General features: G+C 32.9%; 1 protein-coding gene across 6 annotated transcripts in view; it reads left to right on the top strand.

Annotated features, from left to right (window-relative positions):
* The window catches only part of LRBA (LPS responsive beige-like anchor protein), a 786,161-nt gene that overhangs the window by 537,875 nt on the left and 229,757 nt on the right, over positions 1–18,529 (top strand). For all 6 annotated transcript variants that reach the window (XM_055276087.2, XM_063638262.1, XM_055276088.2 and 3 more), the window contains 2 exons: positions 12,319–12,436; positions 15,021–15,123. In XM_055276087.2, the coding sequence (XP_055132062.1) occupies positions 12,319–12,436; positions 15,021–15,123 (221 nt within the window). The remainder of the gene's footprint in view (positions 1–12,318; positions 12,437–15,020; positions 15,124–18,529) is intronic.

Here is an 18,529-nt window from a genome sequence, read left to right as displayed (position 1 = left end):
TTGAAATAAACAGTGCATTACCGTTAACTATAGTCACCATGCTGTGCAAACAATCTATTGTTATTGATTTTTGATTTACTTCTATTGTAGTCAGAGAATATACTTAATATGATTTGAGTCTTAAATTTATTACAACTTGAATTTTAGCCCAAAATATGCTTTTTGTAACCTTGCTCTGGTGTTGGACTGTTCTAGAAATGTCAGTTAGGTTCTGTTGGTTGATGGTCTTGTTCAACTCCTTTGTATCTTTATTGATTTTTCAATCTTCTTGTTTTATTAATTACAGAGGAATGTTGAAATGTTTATATTGTGGGTTCATGTGTTTCTTCTTTCAGTTCTCTCAGTTTTTGCCTCTTGTGTTTTGGAGCTCTGTTATTCAGTTCATAAACAATTAGGATAGTTAAAGCCTCTTGATGAAATGATATTATTATAAAATGACCCTCTTTATCCCTAGTTAAATGTTTTGCTCTAAAATCTACTTGGGGCTGGGCATGGTGGCTCACACCTATAATCCCAGCACTTTGGGAGGCCAAGGTGGGTGGATCATTTGAGGTCAGGAGTTCGAGACCAGCCTGGCCAGCATGGTGAAAACCCGCCTCTACTAAAAATACAAAAATTAGCCAGGCATGGTGGTGGGCTCCTGTAGTCCCAGCTACTCAGGAGGCTGAGGCAGGAGAATCGTTTGAACCCAGGAGGCGGAGGTTGCAGTGAGCAGAGATCACGCCACTGCACTCCATCCTGGGTGACAGAGCGAGACACTGTCTCAAAAAAAAAAAAAAACTACTTGGTCTGATTTGATATCTTTTTCTAAAAATTCTGTTGATGGTCAATTTCTAGGAGAGTTTTGTTTAATTAAGTTCGCTCCTCATATGGGTCATGTTGTTTTGCTTCTTTTGCAGGCCCAATAATTATGAATTGAATGCCAGTTGTAGTGAATTTTACCCAGTTGTGTGGTGGATATTTTTGCATTCCTATAAATATTATAATACATTGTTCTGGGATACAGTTAAGTTACTTAGAAATAGTTTGATCCATCTGGAGCTTGCTTTTAAGATTTTTAGGGAGAACTAGAGCAGCATTAAGTCTAGAGCTAACTTTTCCCCACTTCTGTGGCAAAACCCTTTTGAACAGTCTATACAGTGCTCCATCAATCATGAGATTTTTACATTCTGTGTGAGCTCTGAGTACTGTTCATTGTAATTTCTTAGGATGATTCTTTCACTGGTCTCACATTGTTTTCTTTCATAACTTGGTCAGTACTCAGCTGAAGACTGCAGATCTCTGGAGCTCTGTTGCTTTGCAGCTCCCTCTGATCTGCTACTCTGTGCTGCAAGCTTTTGACACCTTGATCTCCCTGTACTTCAAGCCCTGTTTTCTCTACTGCAGGAGACCATTACGTTCTGAGTTTCTCTTTCTTCCTCTGGGCCCTGCAAAGTCTTTCCAGATGGTGTGCTTGGGCATTAGTAGGTGTCACAATTTTGTTTCCTGTTTTTAAGGAATCACTGTTTTTTATTGCTGAATATTTAATATCTTGAAAACAATTTTTCTGTATATTATGTTCATTTTGCATATTGTTTAGGTAGGGTAAATCCAGGCCCTGTTACTCCGTCTTCATCAGAAGTAGAAGTATTCTGACCCTTGAATTTGATTTTTAAAAATTTTTATGTTGTAGTTTTCCATTTTACTCTTCTTCCCCCTTTTGTTTTTTGCTGTGTTTATGTTCATGTGTTCCCAGAATCTTTATTGTAGATACCTTTTTTTTTTTGAGATGGGGTCTTGCTCCGTTGCCCAGTACAGTGGCGTGACCTTGGCTCACTACAACTTCTGCATCCCAGGCCCAAGCGGTCCTCCTGCCTCAGCCGCCCTAGTATCTGGGACCACAGGCACACACCACTACCTCCAGCTAATTTTTGCATTTTTTAGCAGAGACGGGGTTTCGCTGTGTTGCCCAACTGATCTTGAACTGAGCTCAAGTGATTCTCCCACCTTGGCCTACCAAAGTGCTGGTATTACAGATGTGAGCCACCACGTCTGGCCTGATTGTAGACACTTAGTGAAGCTGAGTTGGCCCTCCATCCATCAGTCAGTCTCTTCAGTATTTCTGGGCTTGTGCTAGATACTGTGAATAGAAAGATGACTAAGACTAGTGATGTACTGTCATAAGAACTCCAGTTAAGTATGAACTCCAATCTACTGAGGATTGTGCAACAATATGGAGTTATGCAATGAAATGAGGTTAACTCCAAACGTCTTATTTAAGTTTTATTCATAATGTTCTATTACATATAGGCCCTTTAAGAAAATGGCTTTTTGGAAGATTACGTCTGAAGGCAAATGTGAGCATAGCATTTAGTTCCATGCTCTATTATGGAAGTGAATACAAATCTGTACTATTCATTTATAACTGACTGCAACTAAACAAGCTTAATATTTAGTAGGAGGCAGAAACTAATTTTAAAAAAGTAGAAAAGTATTTCCCTCTGATTAGGAAAAATGTGTCCTGGGGATTTTAGGCTCTTAGCATCAAGTTCTATGTAATTTTTCCTTTCCATTTTGCTTTTTATTTCTCTTGCTTGCTGCGTTCAAAGAACAAAAGCAAATTTCTTCAAGATAAACAAAGGTTTTCCCTTTAATTTGTTTAAATAGCTTAGGTAACAGAGAAACTTCCAGTGGCTAAATCATATTGTATCTGCTACACAGAATATTCTGTCAGTAGACTGATATTACTCTAACTTGAAGATTTAGTTCATACATCTGGGAGAGGGGCGGTTATTTATTTATTTATTTATTTAGAGACAGAGTCTCGCTCTTGCTGCCCAGGCTGGAGTGCAGTAGTCCGATCTCGGCTCACTGCAACCTCTGCCTCCCAGGTTCAAGCAATTCTCCTGTCTCAGCCTCCTGAGTAGCTGGGATTACAGGCACCCGCCACCAAGCTCAGCTAATTTTTTGTATTTTTAGTAGAGATGGGGTTTCACCGTGTTGGCCAGGCTGGTCTTGAACTACTGACCTCCGGAATATTCGCCCGCCTCAGCCTCCCAAAGTGCTGGGATTACAGACATGAGCCCCCGTGCCCAGCCCGAGGGGGGATTTTTTTTTTTAACTTTACCTTTGGTCATTTTATTTTTAAAAAATTTTAAGCAACAGTTGTACATATTCATGGGGTACATAAAGATGTTGTATACATATAATGTATGGTAATCAGATCAGGGTAATTAGCATATTCATCATGTCAAACATCCTTTCTTCATGTTGGGAACCTTCGCTATCCTACTTCTAGCTGTTTGAAACTATATATTATTGTTCATTGGAGTCATTCTACAGTGGTATAGAACACTAGAACTTAATTACTACTGTTTTAACTGTAATTTTGTATCCCTTAACAAATCTTTCCATGTTCCTTGCATCCCACCTCACTTTCCAATCTCTAGTATCCTCTGTTTTACTTTGTACTTCTGTGAGAAGTAAAACACTTTTTTAGGGAGGGCTTTTGATACCCATCAAAGATGGAGTTCATGAAGGAAGAATTGGCATTGAGAAGAAAGAGTTTCTGTCCATTGGTTGTTTTAAAGTACTTATTATGAAATATTCCAGTATATTTAAAGTTAGTTTTTTATTAGTGGTGACTTAAATTTTAACTCTCTAGTAAGGAATAGAAAGCTCATGACTATAGAGAATCAATATGTGGAACATTAGACAAAAATACTTAAAAAAGAAAAGTCTCTGTTGCCCAACCTGAAGTACAGTGGTGCAGTCATAGCTCACTGCAGCCTCAAACAATTTCTGGGCTCAAGCAGTCCTCCCACCTCAGCCTCTGGAGTAGCGGGAACTACAGGCGCATGCCACCTCACTCATCTAATTTTATTTTTTGTAGAGATGGGATCTTGCTGTATTTCCCAGGCTGGTCTGGAATTCCTGGCCTCAAGTGATTCTCCTGCCTCAGCCTCCCAAAGTGCTAGGATTACAGGCATAATCCACTTTGCCTGGCCCTGACAGAAATACTTTATAGCTTAATTCAGCGATAATAGCATGTTATTATCACAACTTTTTGAGAAGTAATTGGGAATATTTTCAATCTAAATGAAAAAATTATAAAGGGCAAATTTATATTATGTTTTTTTCTATACCGTACATGTAAGGAAGAACTAAGTATAAATATTTTGAAGAAAAAACAATTTGAATATTGTTGGCATAAAAGTGCAAAAATTATTTTGAGTATAGAAATTTAGCCAAAGCGTGTTAAACCATTTGGGGAGAAACTACCTAAATTAGATAAATGGTTTTCTTAGCCTTTTTCTGATTTTAAGATCATAAATGAATGTAAAAGTTATATGCGTATTTATGCTTGACTTTCCTTGTAAAATAGCAGGGTATTTGTTTAATGATTATCTTCTCAAGGCATTATTTGAATTAGAGAAAACTCTTTACTGGATAAAGATAATAAAGTTGTAACTTGTAAAGACACCAGATCATACATCTTTTAGTAGCATTTTTATTACTCTAAAATATTGAAATTGTATATTGAAATGTTTCTTTTGTACAGATACAAGGTAATTTCAGTATCTCCTTTACTAAAATCAGATGAGACCCTTTTATACCTTGTTCACAATGATATTGACATTGTGGCTTTGTTTTTGTTTGTATTTTAAAAGGTACCTTCAAAGCTAAATATCTATTTTAATTTAGATAAATATCTAAGTTCATTTTGTTCTTTCTCTACAAATTTGCCACCCAGCTCTTCGCCTTATGTGCTGCTATGAAAAAGATATAAAATATATTCATATTCCTTGCTATGGTTCCTTAATATCCTTTTGCGGGTTCATTTTGGTTTCTTGCCTTCTTTCAAAAAAAAAATTTAGACTTATGGTATAGTTTAAATTTTAAAAACTGAATTAAAAATGAGCTGGAAGATAGATAAATACCTTCTTTGTTCTTCTCCTTCATTACTACATTTGGCTTTTGACTCATTAAGATTGATATTTAATGCTAGTTGAATAAGAGATGGCTTTTAAGATGCATCATTTAGAATGCAAATTATTTTTAAGCTGAGGAATATTGAAAATAAAACAACCAAGTAAAGAGTCTGAATTATTTACAGGCCAAGGGCTTAAAGGTGCGTCACTCCAGCACAAATATTAAATTATGAAGTGGGAATTTCAGTTTACCATAAATCTGTCTGCCACAGCAGCTTAAAATAAAATAGTTTTACCCATCTAAAGCAACATCAATTTGCCAGTCAGTGCTTCATGTATCAGAGTGTTCTGTGAAAATATCAATATCATTGGTTAATATAAATGAAATTAATTTTTAAAGCTGGGCTAAAGGTTGACATCTGAAAAATTGCATTACTTTGCAGAAGAGAAATTTCTGTCTTCTAGTGAAATTTCAGGTCATAAGGGCAAGTAATTTTCACAATCTTCAATGGGAACTAGTGAAATATGAACTTCATTGTCACCTAGCCCCAAAGCGATAAGATAAAATGAGCTGATACATCATTTGCTGTGGTTTTATCATCTTCCTCAGTAATTGGAAGAGAAAACATAAGAGTGTGTGTGTTTGTAGGCTCCCCTCTTGCCCCTCCCAACTGCCCCATCGTCCACACCCAGGCTAAAGCCGTTTTGGTCCAATCAATACAAAGGTCACATAGCATTTTATTTATATATTTTTAATTTTTCATACTGACTAAAACTGCCAAGTAGAACATTAGAGTAATGAATATGTTTAATTGAATTTGTCACCCATGAAAACGCTATGAATACTATACTACATCATAGTACTTGAAACCAGAAGGGAAATATACTGTATAGATGAGAAAAATTAAATAACAACACATGATTAATTTAAGAGGTAATTTTATTTTTTATGTATGACTTTCATTTTTGTTGTTTTTTGATGTTGGGGACATTCTAAGTGTTCATGATATACATTTAGTAAGAAAATTATCAACTTAAATTTTCCACCAGAGTCAACTGTGTATCATTGTCATTATTAAATTCAAAAAAGACCTCTAAATTTTTCTTAAAGAATATATCTTTGAATTTTAAAACTAAAAGTCATATGGTTGGTGATGAAGTAAATCCTTGAACCAACTAGGATTCAATATTATTAGAGTAAATTACGTGCTATGCTTTGATAGCTACCTTCAGAGAAAACTATAACAAAATGTAAAAACTGTTAATAATAGTGACGCAACTTTAAAATAGTTGATTAAAATTCTTTAAGCTATTTGTTCAAATTACAATTATTGTAACATAAAACATATTTGCACATATATTTATTGGTGAATTGATATGAAAGTATTTTTCAATGTCTTTATTTTAAAGGTGGTTCAAATAATTAGTTTTTCCGTATTGAAGTATAAACCTGTCACTACATAATTATGTTCCATTAAAATGGGACATAGTGAATATTTTCTAGACTTTCATAGCCATTGTATTGCTTAATGGATGGTATGATTAGTTTACATTTTGTATATTTGGCTAAAAACATTTTTCCTGATGTTAAATATATCCATAGGGTTTGGAGATTGTTCTGTTGTGAATTTTTAAATATCATAATTGATATATATTACCTGATTTTATTAACACCAAAATCTTCAGAAATCTGGAATTGTCTGAAAAAATAAAATTACTATAGAAATTGGGAAATATTTGGCATAGGGATATGCTATGCTAGTTTTAAACCTTAGGAATAGTAATTTTTTAAAATATCTTTTATTGATGTTACATGTGCAGGCTCTCATGTAAATATTTCTTGTTTTTGAGGTAAAACATTTTATCACTTTTTAATATTTACCCTTCAGGAGGAATTTAAAAACATTTAAAATGTATCAAGGATAGTTTTTTAAAAATAAAACCTTCCTTTCTATTCACTTAAAGGATTGGCTTTAACTATTTTAAATCTACTTTAAAAAAAATCCCTAGTATTCAGTAAATCAGAGTATATAGTTGGGCAGTGAATGTTGGTTTCTATTTTTGTTCTTTCATGAGGATAAGAAAACAAAAGAGAGTTTTATTTGGATAAACTTATAAGCTTTTACAAATGGGCAGGTAAAGGGAAAGTAAAAAATGCCTTACTTTTACTAAGAATAAGTGCAACAAAGTGAAGCAATTTTCTTATGTGTTAATAGTATACTATTTGTAGGACAGAAGGAAGAAATAGATGCATTATTTGGGAAAAATAATATATCCTTTTCATAAGGCACAGTTTTCAAATAAAACTTTTAAAGAAGATAGGTTTGATGTTTTACAGTAAATAAATAGAATATTTATGTATGTATATAATCTATATATTCAGTACTAAATCCTTTCTCTCCTCTCTAACACACTATCTCAACATTTAATAAACCAGCTTTGAAATAAATTATTTAAAACAGTTGAAAGTTTAATTTACTAATAATAATACTAACAATAATAAAACAAGGTGGTAAACATTCAAAGAGAGTAAAGGTTTCAAGCAATTCAGGAGTTGAGGTCATAACTGCAGAGCAATGGTAATGATATGGTTTCTATGGCAACTGATTCATTGGAGGGCTAGACCTCTGTCTAAGGTGCTGTCAGTGTACGTAGAGTTTCAGTGAACAGAAAGTCCCAAAGAAGGGTCTGTTTCTACCTAATCCAGTTTTAATTGAACTCTAGAGACTTTGAAGTGAAGCCTCAGACCAGGCCTATACTATTCCAATAAGAAATGAACCCTTGCTTAGCTAGGCCTCAGCTGCTTTTCAGTACTGACACCTTTTCCTAATGAACACTTAAAGAAATATTATTATATAAATTTCAGCTAGTAATTCCTTAGTTAAGAGATTGCTAGTTTCTGTTTTAAATCTCAAATTTTTTGACCCTAATTGTGGAATTTTATTTAATTTTTTTAAAAGATTAGGCTAGCTTTTTTGTAAGATTTTAATTTTTGACACCTTTGACAATTTTAAATAGTTTTCTCTCTCTCATGCTGTTTTTTCTTCTCTAAGTTTTAAAACTTCATTAGACTTTGTCATATTTAACTTGAAAAGCATATCATTATACATTCAGTATGATACCATTTATATCAGGTTTGAAAACATACAAAGTGATGTAGTATGTTATTTATGGATATATGTGTACTAATAGTATAAAAACTTACATATAGATGATAATCCTAAAAACAAGGATAGTGATTGGCTGTGACAGTGGAGGAAAATGGGATCAGGAAGCGTTATGCATGTGAATTTTAACACTGTAATGCATTTATCACTTTCTTACAGATGTATAGAATAATATGGCAAAGTGTTATGATTTTATAAGGTTACTGAGTAGTAGGTACATGGAGCTTATGTCATTTCCTTTACTATTGAGGTTTTTGGTTTTTTTTTTTTTTTGAGATGGAGTCTCGTTCTGTCACCCAGGCTGGAGTGCAGTGGCATGATCTAGGCTCACTGCAAGCTCCACCTTCCAGGTTCATGCCATTCACCTGCCTCAGACTCCCAAGTAGCTGGGACTACAGATGCCCGCAACCACGCCTGGCTAATTTTATTTGTTTTATTTTTTTTATTGAGACGGGGTTTTACCTTGTTAGCCAGGATGGTCCCCATCTCCTGACCTCGTGATCCGCCCACCTTGGCCTTCCAAAGTGTTGGGATTACAGGCGTGAGCCACCATGCCCCGCCTACTACTGAGTATTTTTGACATTGGAATAAAACAGATTTTAAAGGACTATGACACTTGCAGTATTTCAAGTAGATCTTTGAATAACCATACTGTTTAACGGAATGGAATATAAATGGTATATTTTGTTTAATCAGAAAACTATTTCAGTACATGAAAAATCATCTAACAATGCTGTAGTATACTCATTTCTCCTAATAAATGGAGTAGTCTAGAATATGATTAAATCTTTAGTTGTATGATCATGACTTTGCAATGAGTGGATTCACTGTTATGAGCAACATGTCTTATTATATAGCTCTGTAGATACAAAAGGTAGAATTTTCAGACCAGTGTGTGATATTCCTAACATATCAAAGAGCTTAAAAGATTTTTTGTTTGTTTTCCTTTGATTTTCCTCTTTCCTCTTTAACCCAAGTGCAGGAAAATTTTAAGCAGTTAGTTGGGTTCTAGTTTAACAGATATTTAACCCTTTCTTAAAAATGTGGCAATGTGGTATATACAATGGAAGCTCTGTATTTTTGGATTAGAAAACCTGGGAATAGGCCAGTTTCTGCCACTAACTTGCCAAGGAATTTTGTATCAAATATTTAACATGTCTAGGCCTCATTTTTGTTTTTTTTCTTTTTTTAGAGACAGGATCTCGTATTGTTGCCCAGGCTGGAGTGCAGTGGCGCAATCATAGCTTACTGTGCCGTCGAATTCCTGGGCTTGAGTGATGTTCCCATCTCAGCTTCATTAGTAGCTAGGGCTATAGGTGCATGCTACTACGCCCAACTAATTATTTAATTTTTTGTAGAGATGAGGGCTTGCTATGTTGCCTGGCCTCAAGCAGTCCTCCCATCTTGGCCTCCAAAGCTCAGCAATTACCAGTGTAAGCCACTGGCCCTGGCTCTTGTTTTTCTTATGGATACATTGGACTGTAAATGTTGCAGAAAATATATTGGATTCTCTAATATTTGGTAAATCCAGGGTAGCAAACTCAAGTACCAATGGAAAATAGGTGGATAATAGTAAATGAGTGAATGCTCACATCACATTAGTGAATAATAATAAGTGAAGTGAAAATGGTACCAAAATGGAGAGTGCATGCCAATTGTTACCGTGTGGCATATAGATCCAGGTTTGCTAGATACCCTAGTTTTTCTTGAGAAGACAGAAATCCGAATATTTTTGCGAGTATCTGTTTTCTCAACTATTTTCAACCATGTGAAATTTTGTTAAAATATCGTGCAGGTCAAATATGGACTGAAGGTTGCCATACATTGATTCATTTAGTCATTCTGAAAATTGCTGCTTTGTGCCAGATATTTTTCTAGGCATTGGAAGTAGGGTATATTCAAAGCCTTTGCTCCAACAGAACTTAAATTCTAGTATTCTAGTGCTGAAGAGGCAATAGACTAGCAAGCAAATATTATAGTTTCAGTTAGTGGCCAGGTGTAGTGGCCCATGCCTATAATCCCAGCACTTTGGGAGGCTGAGGCAGGAGGATTGCTTGAGCCCAGGAGTTCAAGACCACGCTGGGGAACATAGTGAAACCTCATCTCTACAAAAAAAAATGTTAAAAGTTAGCTAGATGTGGTGGCACGTGCTTGTAGCCCCAGCTACTCAAGAGGCCGAGATGGGAGGATCACGTGAGCCTAGGGGGTTGAGGCTGCAGTGAGCTGTGATCACACCACTTCACTCCCACCTGGGTGGCAGAGTAAGACCCTGTCTTGAAAATTAAATTAATTTTTAAAATTTCAGGTAGTGATAAGTATTATGAAGAAAATCTGATAAGTTTGGGGTGGGATGAGTTGTTAATAGAGTAACTGGGGTTTAGATCCTGTGGCTTCCCTGCAGAGGTGACATAAGAGGAGAAGTCTAAATGTGAGAATGAGTGAACCATGTGGAGATTTGGGAGAACATTCCAGGCAGAGTGGAAAACAAGGACGAAACAAGGCCCTGAGGAAGAATGAGTTGAGCTCATCTGACAGTCCCACATATGAGGCTTTATGCAGTTATAAAGAGCTTAAGAGTTTATTATATATGTCATGGGAAGTCACTGGATACTATTAAATATAGGAATGATGTGATCTGATTTCTATTTTAAAACTTTGAGGTGAAGGGTCCTCTGGTCATAGTAGACTTCAGAGGTAAGAATAAAGAGAACAAATAGATGCCTCTGAAGACCTTGGGGCCATAGACCAACTGATGGTATCTCTGGTCAAAGTGAGAGAAAGGGATACATGCAATCTCTGAGAGTAATGTTCGTATTTTTGTCCTCTCTTTTCCTGTTCATTTACCTTTATTTTACGTAGGCGTTGATTATATTACTGAATTAGTAGGATTTCTCTCTCATCCATTTCAAAACTGCACGCATGATTATCTTGTCCTTTGAACTTTTTGTTTTGTATTTTCAAGAAACACTCCCCCTTAGAGTTATACCCATTCTATTTCTAGATTCTGTGGTGTCAGAAATAGAATCATTTTTGTAGAAAGACTGAAATACATACTTACTGACTTAAATAAGGTTTGTTACTCTTTTTTTTTTTTTTTTTTTTTCCAAAAAACTACATTCTGCATTGGAGAATGTAGATTTATTTGCCATTAGGATTTTGAAAATAAAAATGAGTAAAGACAAAACAGTTTGAGAAGGATAAATTTTTACTACTCGTTATTTTTCCTGTTTGCTCATCCCATCTTTATTCCTACAATGTAGTATCATAATCAAATGTTTCATTTGTAATTTTTAATAGTGGTTACTTTTGAGATATATATCTTAATTTTTTAAACTTAATTTGCTTTCATAGAATATCGGGTTTTGATAGCAAATGCATCTCATTTTCTTATGTATTATGTATAGTACAGGTGTAGAGAAATGCTGAGTCTGGTTTTCCCTTAACGCTTTTACAATTAAGCTTTTGAAATGAACTTTTTGAAAAACAAAACTTGAATCAAAGCAACAAAGTGGCTTAGGACTAAAGACAGGATTACTTTGAATTGACAAAGCATTTTAAGCAACTCTGTCTGTCACTTGGGATGACAAGAATTGTAACAAGTTACTCTGACAACCACCTACCCCATAGGGAGATTATGCTAAGTTCATTTGCAGGTTTGTGTTTAGCTTTAGCTGACAAAATGATACTTAACCTCTTATATAGTCAGTCTTTGTGCTTTTTGAATGAGTGACTGTTGCCTTAGCAGTGACCTTAAAAGTATCATTTTTTAAAGTTATGAACTTAATATATTTGTATTATAATGTATGTAAAAGCATTATTGGGCAAATTATAATCATGTGAAACTGAATTGTGTATGTGATTTATAAGCATATATGGCATTCTTTTGAGGTCTTTTTGTTCCTAAGATTTTATCTGAAGTTTTACTTTTCATAATGTGGTTTAAAAATCAATCAGTAAATGATGCAATATGTATTTCCTCAGAAGCAGTAGATTATATCATTGTTTTTAAAAGCCCAAATATATACTTAAATGTTTTATAATTTTACTTTGCTTTTTAATTTAAGCTTCTTTTCTATAAATTACAATTTATTTTCTTCATCTCCAAATTATATCTGTAACTATTAAATCTTTTTTTAAAAATTATTTTTCTTAATAGAGTCTTTTCCATTTTAATTGGGGAAAGAAACAACAACAAAAAACAAGTATTGTTACTTACCTGGGATTATTTTTTTCCTTATTAGATCTTGGCTTATACAGAAGGGCTGCATGGAAAATGGCTGTTCACAGAGATACGATCAATCTTTTCTCGTCGTTATCTTTTGCAAAATACAGCCCTGGAGATCTTTATGGCAAACAGAGGTAATATGTTACAGAAATACGTTGTTACAGAGCTAACTTCCATCTCTTTAAGATTTCATTTTTGAACATACCATATTGCTTCAATTTAGACAGTTATTTGTGGCCCACCTTCTGTTCTGGTGACCTCTTTTTTGTACCAAATGCTTCTTCATGGTTTTTTCCCACCTTGATTATTAATATAATCATTTGTAATTCTTTTTTTTTTGCCATATCACAAATTGATATAAGGCTTTATAAACATAAGGAATACATAACCATTTAATCAGCTTGAAGAGGAGTTTTGATGTCCTGAGCATTGCTTTGATACTTAACATTCCTTCTGGAAGGTGGCTGCATTTGGGGACTGGAGAGGACAATAACGATTCATACATCTATGTAATCTTTTGTGTGATATATTGCTTTTATAAAGGAACCATGAGAAAATGATACTGAACTGTCCTGTTTGCTCTGTATTTCATCATTCTTGAAAGTTGAACTAAAATTTAATTTGCAATTTTACAATGGAACTTGGTGAAATCCATTAAGACAAGAAGGGGAGACAAGTTTAACTTGAAGGAAAAGCATCATTTGGTATGGGTGGAGGCGTACAATGGAATATATGTAAAACCTACTGATTTATTTTACATATTCCTTGTATTATATATACATGGGTTGATGGTTTCTTATTTTTAAAGGTACACATAACTGCCTATATTCCACACACACATCTTGTTTTTCCTTTATGAAATTATCTGTCTTTAGGGAATACAAATTTCTTTAGGAAAAGATTTTTCGCTTCCTATTTGATCTCCTCCTGGCACATACCTCTTCTTCTAATGTAAACATTATTCTTCTAGGCAAATAATCAAGAGAATGTTTCACACTTTATTTCAGTCCACATCCTTGCTGTCCCAAAGGGGCTTCAATCTTAGAATATTTATTACTTGCTCATCCTCATTCATTTTCTTTCTTTGAAGTTTCTTATGCATGCTTGTTTTTATATGTGTGTTTTTCTGTTGCCTTTGCCTCATGGCCTTGACCATCTGCCATAACCTGTAATGATTTTTTTCTTCTGTTTATTTTTTCCCCCTGAATTCAGTGTAATAGTGGATATGTAACAGAGGCTTATTTAAAGGATACATACACACACACAGAATATATATATAATATATTCCTATGTATAATTATTATATATTATATATAATTAAATATATATTCTTATATATAATATATTATATATTATAGATATTCTTATATATAATATATTATATGTTATATATTCTTATATGTAATATATAATATATATTCTTATATATAATATATTATATATTCTTATATATAATACATTATATATTCTTATATATAATACATTATATATTCTTATATATAATACATTATATATTCTTATATATAATACATTATATATTCTTATATATAATACATTATATATTCTTATATATAATACATTATATATTCTTATATATAATACATTATATATAATGTATTATATATTCTTATATATAATACATTATATATTGTTATGTGTGTGTGTGTATATTATGACATTACTAAATATGTTATAGGTGCTTAGTGAATGATCAATTACTTATTTACTTGAATACCTGAAACATGTTGGCAATGCCAGTGTTTAAAAACTATAGGAACATCGGCAAATTTTTTTTTTGGCTTTAAATATTTTTTTAAGGGTTGGTAGAGAAGAAGGACCATCTTCTAGATGAGCGCTTGTAGCTTACATATGATTCTGATATTGAAGTTAAAATTCCGTGACTGACCAAATGAATATCTTCTAAACTCTCTCATGATTGTATGATTTTACTTTCATGTTCTTTAAATGGGTAAAAATTTGTAGATTACTCTCATAAATTAACATTTGTATGCTAAATATGTTTACATATTGACATGTACTTCTTGGTATTCTCGTGTATGTGAAATTACTGAAATAGGATGAGAAAACATTTAAATTTGATTTTTAACCACAGAGGAAAAATTTTCCTTCAGGTCACACATTGTTTTTGATTATATGAACATTTGCTCATTTGAACATATGAAAGATAAACATGTAGACATTGTAAAAAGACTGTTTTAAAACTTAATGATTGGAAATAAATGTGATTATTTCATAGCTATATTGGTGGTTTTTTTAGTGTTAGTTGTTTAACTATATAAACTTAAATTTTTAATATTTGTTTCTGGAAATTCCTAGAAATACCTTTGACTTGCCAAAATTCATTTTTGTAAATTTAAAGTTGCAACATCATGTGACATTATCTCAGCTATCATTATCATTATTATTATCATGTCTCATAATCTCAGCTTCATGTCACATCAATGCAACATCAACTGTTATAACTCCCAATAGTATTTAGGAAAGCACTGTCTATGGTAAAGGAGTTTATAAGTGAAATAAATATTACCACTGGCATATTAATACTAAAACTTGATATATACTATATAAAAGGAATATAGTAAGAATTATATTTAATAGATACCTGAATGAAAAGCAAATATTTTATTGGACCAAGGAGTCAGTTTTCCAGAAAGGAAGTTATACTGTGTTCTAATTTTTAAAAATTATTTGTTGTAGTTGCTGTAATGTTCAACTTCCCAGACCCTGCGACAGTAAAGAAAGTGGTTAACTATCTACCTCGTGTTGGCGTTGGAACAAGTTTTGGATTGCCTCAAACCAGGTACTGTTTTATATGAGAAACTTAGGGAAAGTAATGTGTCTTAATAGTCGTAATAATTAACCACTATTAATATTCTTATTAACATTAATCTGTATTAATGTTCTCACTTATTTTGAAATTTATAACTTTCTGTTTTATGTTTCATAATAAATAATGATTATTAGTATTTTCTTTTGACTAAACTGCATTATAATGTACTGTTTTAAGTTATTAAGTTTTCTTTTGACTAAACTTCATTATAATATACTGTTTTCCCTAGCATAGGGTATGGTGTCTAGCAGAGTATCTACTTAGCAAATAATCATTAAATAAAAGATTGCCTAACCTTATCCCAAGAAAAGTGTATATTGTAAGATTTACTTTTTATCTCTTTTATGGAAAGTTTAAATGCTAACCTTTTAGGAAAGGTATTTATAGTATCAATATTGTTGCTATTCTTTTCAAAGATACATATATCGATATAATTGCTATTCTTTTCAAAGATACATATATATAATGTATATCATAATCGTATATGTGTGTATAAATATACACACACATACATGATATATATCATAATGGTACACACACATGTATAAACAGAAATACCACATGATCCTGCAATCCCACTACTGGGTATGTATCTAACTGAAATGAAAACAGTATGTCAAAGAGATATCTGCACTCCTGTTTTCATTGCAGCATTACTCCCAATAGCCAAGATACAGAAATCAACCAAAGTGTACATCAGCTGATGAATAAAGTAATTTTGGTTTTATATATATATATATATGCATGCAATGGAATGCTACTCAGTCTTCAAAAAGAAGGAAATCTTGTTATCTACAATAACATGGATGAACTGGAGGACATTCTGTTAAGTGAAATAAGCAAGACACAGAAAGACAAATACTGTATGATCTAAATATGTGAAATCTGAAAAAGTTAGACTCATAGAAGTAGAGAGTAGAATCGTGGTTACCAAGGGTAGAGGTTGGGGTTGGGTGACTGGGGAGATGTTGGTCAAAGGATACCAAATTTTAGTTAGGAGGAATAGTTGAAGAGATCTATCTTACAGCATAATGACTATAGTTAGTAACAGCATATTGTTTTCTTAAAAATTGTGGAGAGTAGATTACAAAAAATGATGAATATATGAGGTAATGGATATACTAATTAGCGCAAATTAGCTATTTCATGATGTATACAAGACAAAAAAAAACACCATAATTTTTATTGGTTGCTAACAGTCTGAAATATGAATATATCAGAATTGACTAATTCCCTCATTGCTGAAGATTTGCTTTATTTCCATGTTTTCATTATTATAAAAAATGCTGTGGTAAAATTATGTATTTTTTAAGTTTTATGACCAATGTCTTATTTATAAAATAATATAATAAAAAATATTATGCTACCTTGAAGTACTATTTGCCTAAACTATATAATTTAAAGGAGGAAAAAACCAAATTGCATAAAAAAGCAATACTCATTTATGTGCTACCTAGAGGAAACCCACCCTTTTTTTTCTTTTTCAGTAGGTATTTTTTTCCAGCTTTATTGAGTTGTAATTCACAAATATAAATTACATATATTTAAGGTCTACCTCATGATGATTTGATACACATATACATTGTTAAATGATTACTGCATTCAAGTTAATTAACATATCCATCCCTTACAGTTACCTTTGTGTGTGTGTCTGTGGTGAGAATACTTAAGATCTACTCTCTTAGCAATTTAAATATGCAATTTTATATTATGAACTATAATCTTCATATTAAACATTAGATTCCCAGAACTTACTCATCTTACAATGAAAAGTTTGTACACTTTGACCACGTCTCCCCATTTCCCCCACTCCTCTGCCTCTGGCAACCAAGAAGCCCCATTTAAATATAAATACATTTATACGTTAAAGGTAAATAGACAGAAAAAGGTATACCATGCAAACACTACCTTAATAAAAACAGCCAGCTAGTCGTATCATTACTATATTAGTTTTCTAGGGCTGTCATAACAAAGTACCACAAATTGGGTGGCTTAAACAACAGAAATGTGTTATCTCACAGTTTTGGAGGCTAGAAGTTCAAAATCAGGTTTTCGTCAGTGTTGGTTCCAGCTGAGGGCTAAGAGGGAAGGATCTGTTCCAGGCCTCTATCCTTGGTTTTTAGATGCCTCTCTTCTCCCTATGTCTCTTCACATTGTTTTCCCTCTATGTATGTCTCTGTGTCCAGGTTTCCCTCTTTTACAAAGACACCAGCCATATTGGACTTGGGCCCACCCTGATGACTTCATTTTAACTTGAAAATATTCTCTCTACAAATTGTTACATTCTGAGGTACTGGGAGTTAGCTCTTTAATATATGACTTTTAAGGAGTCATAATTCAACCCATAACAATTATCAAATTAACAGACAAAGCATTATATTATCAGAGGAAAAAGTGACATATCATAATGATAAAAGAGCCAGTTCATCAAGGTGATGATCTTAAATTTACATACATCTAAAAATAGAGCTTCAAAATTCATAAGACAAAAATGGATAGAAGTGGAATGAAATATAGACAACCTCTCCCTGTTATGTCAGTAATTTAGAGAACAGGTAGACAAAAAATCAGTAAGTGTACTGAAGACTGGAACATTATTAACCACCTTGATCTGTGTAACATGTATAAAACATTTTAGTCAACTGCACAAAATACATTCATTTTAAGTACACATAGAACATTTATCACGTTGACCGTATTCAGCCCTAAAACAAGTCTCAAAATGTTTAGAAAGATTGAGATCTTGGATCTCTGGTTAATTACAAACCAGAAATCAGTTACAGAAAGGTTTTTGGAAAATCTGTTGAGATTTGGAAATTAACGCACTTCTACATAAAATGTGGGCCAAAGATGAAATTAGAAGGGATATTAGAAATATTGTACTAATTGAAAATAACAGCACAACCTATAGAAATGTTTAACATGAAGATAAAGAAGTGCCTAATGTAGAATTATAGCATTAAATGATTTTATTTAAGAAGGGAGAGGGTAAGGGGGAGGGGAGGAGGAGAGGATCATTGCCTAAAATCAATGATCTTAGCTTCAATTTGAAGAATGTGGAAAAAAAGAGGAGCATATGTAGTCAAAGTAAGCTGAAGAAAGAAAAAAATAATAAAAATAAATGTTAGAGAAAAAAATCAATGTAATGAAAAGCTGTCTCTTGACAAGATTAATAAATGTATTAATAGTAAATATCTAGCAAAGACAGAAAGAGAAGACCACATATTAAAAATATTAAGAATAAGGGAGGGAACATCACTACAGATATTAAAAGAAAAATAAATATGAACAAATTTATGCTACTAAATTAGACAACTTAGATGAAATAGATTTCTTGAAAGGCACAAGCTATCAAATATCACTAATGAAGAAATGG

This window comes from Symphalangus syndactylus, chromosome 4 (genome assembly GCF_028878055.3).
Source record: "Symphalangus syndactylus isolate Jambi chromosome 4, NHGRI_mSymSyn1-v2.1_pri, whole genome shotgun sequence".
NCBI lineage: Eukaryota > Metazoa > Chordata > Mammalia > Primates > Hylobatidae > Symphalangus > Symphalangus syndactylus.
This window is presented reverse-complemented; position numbering and strand designations above follow the sequence as displayed.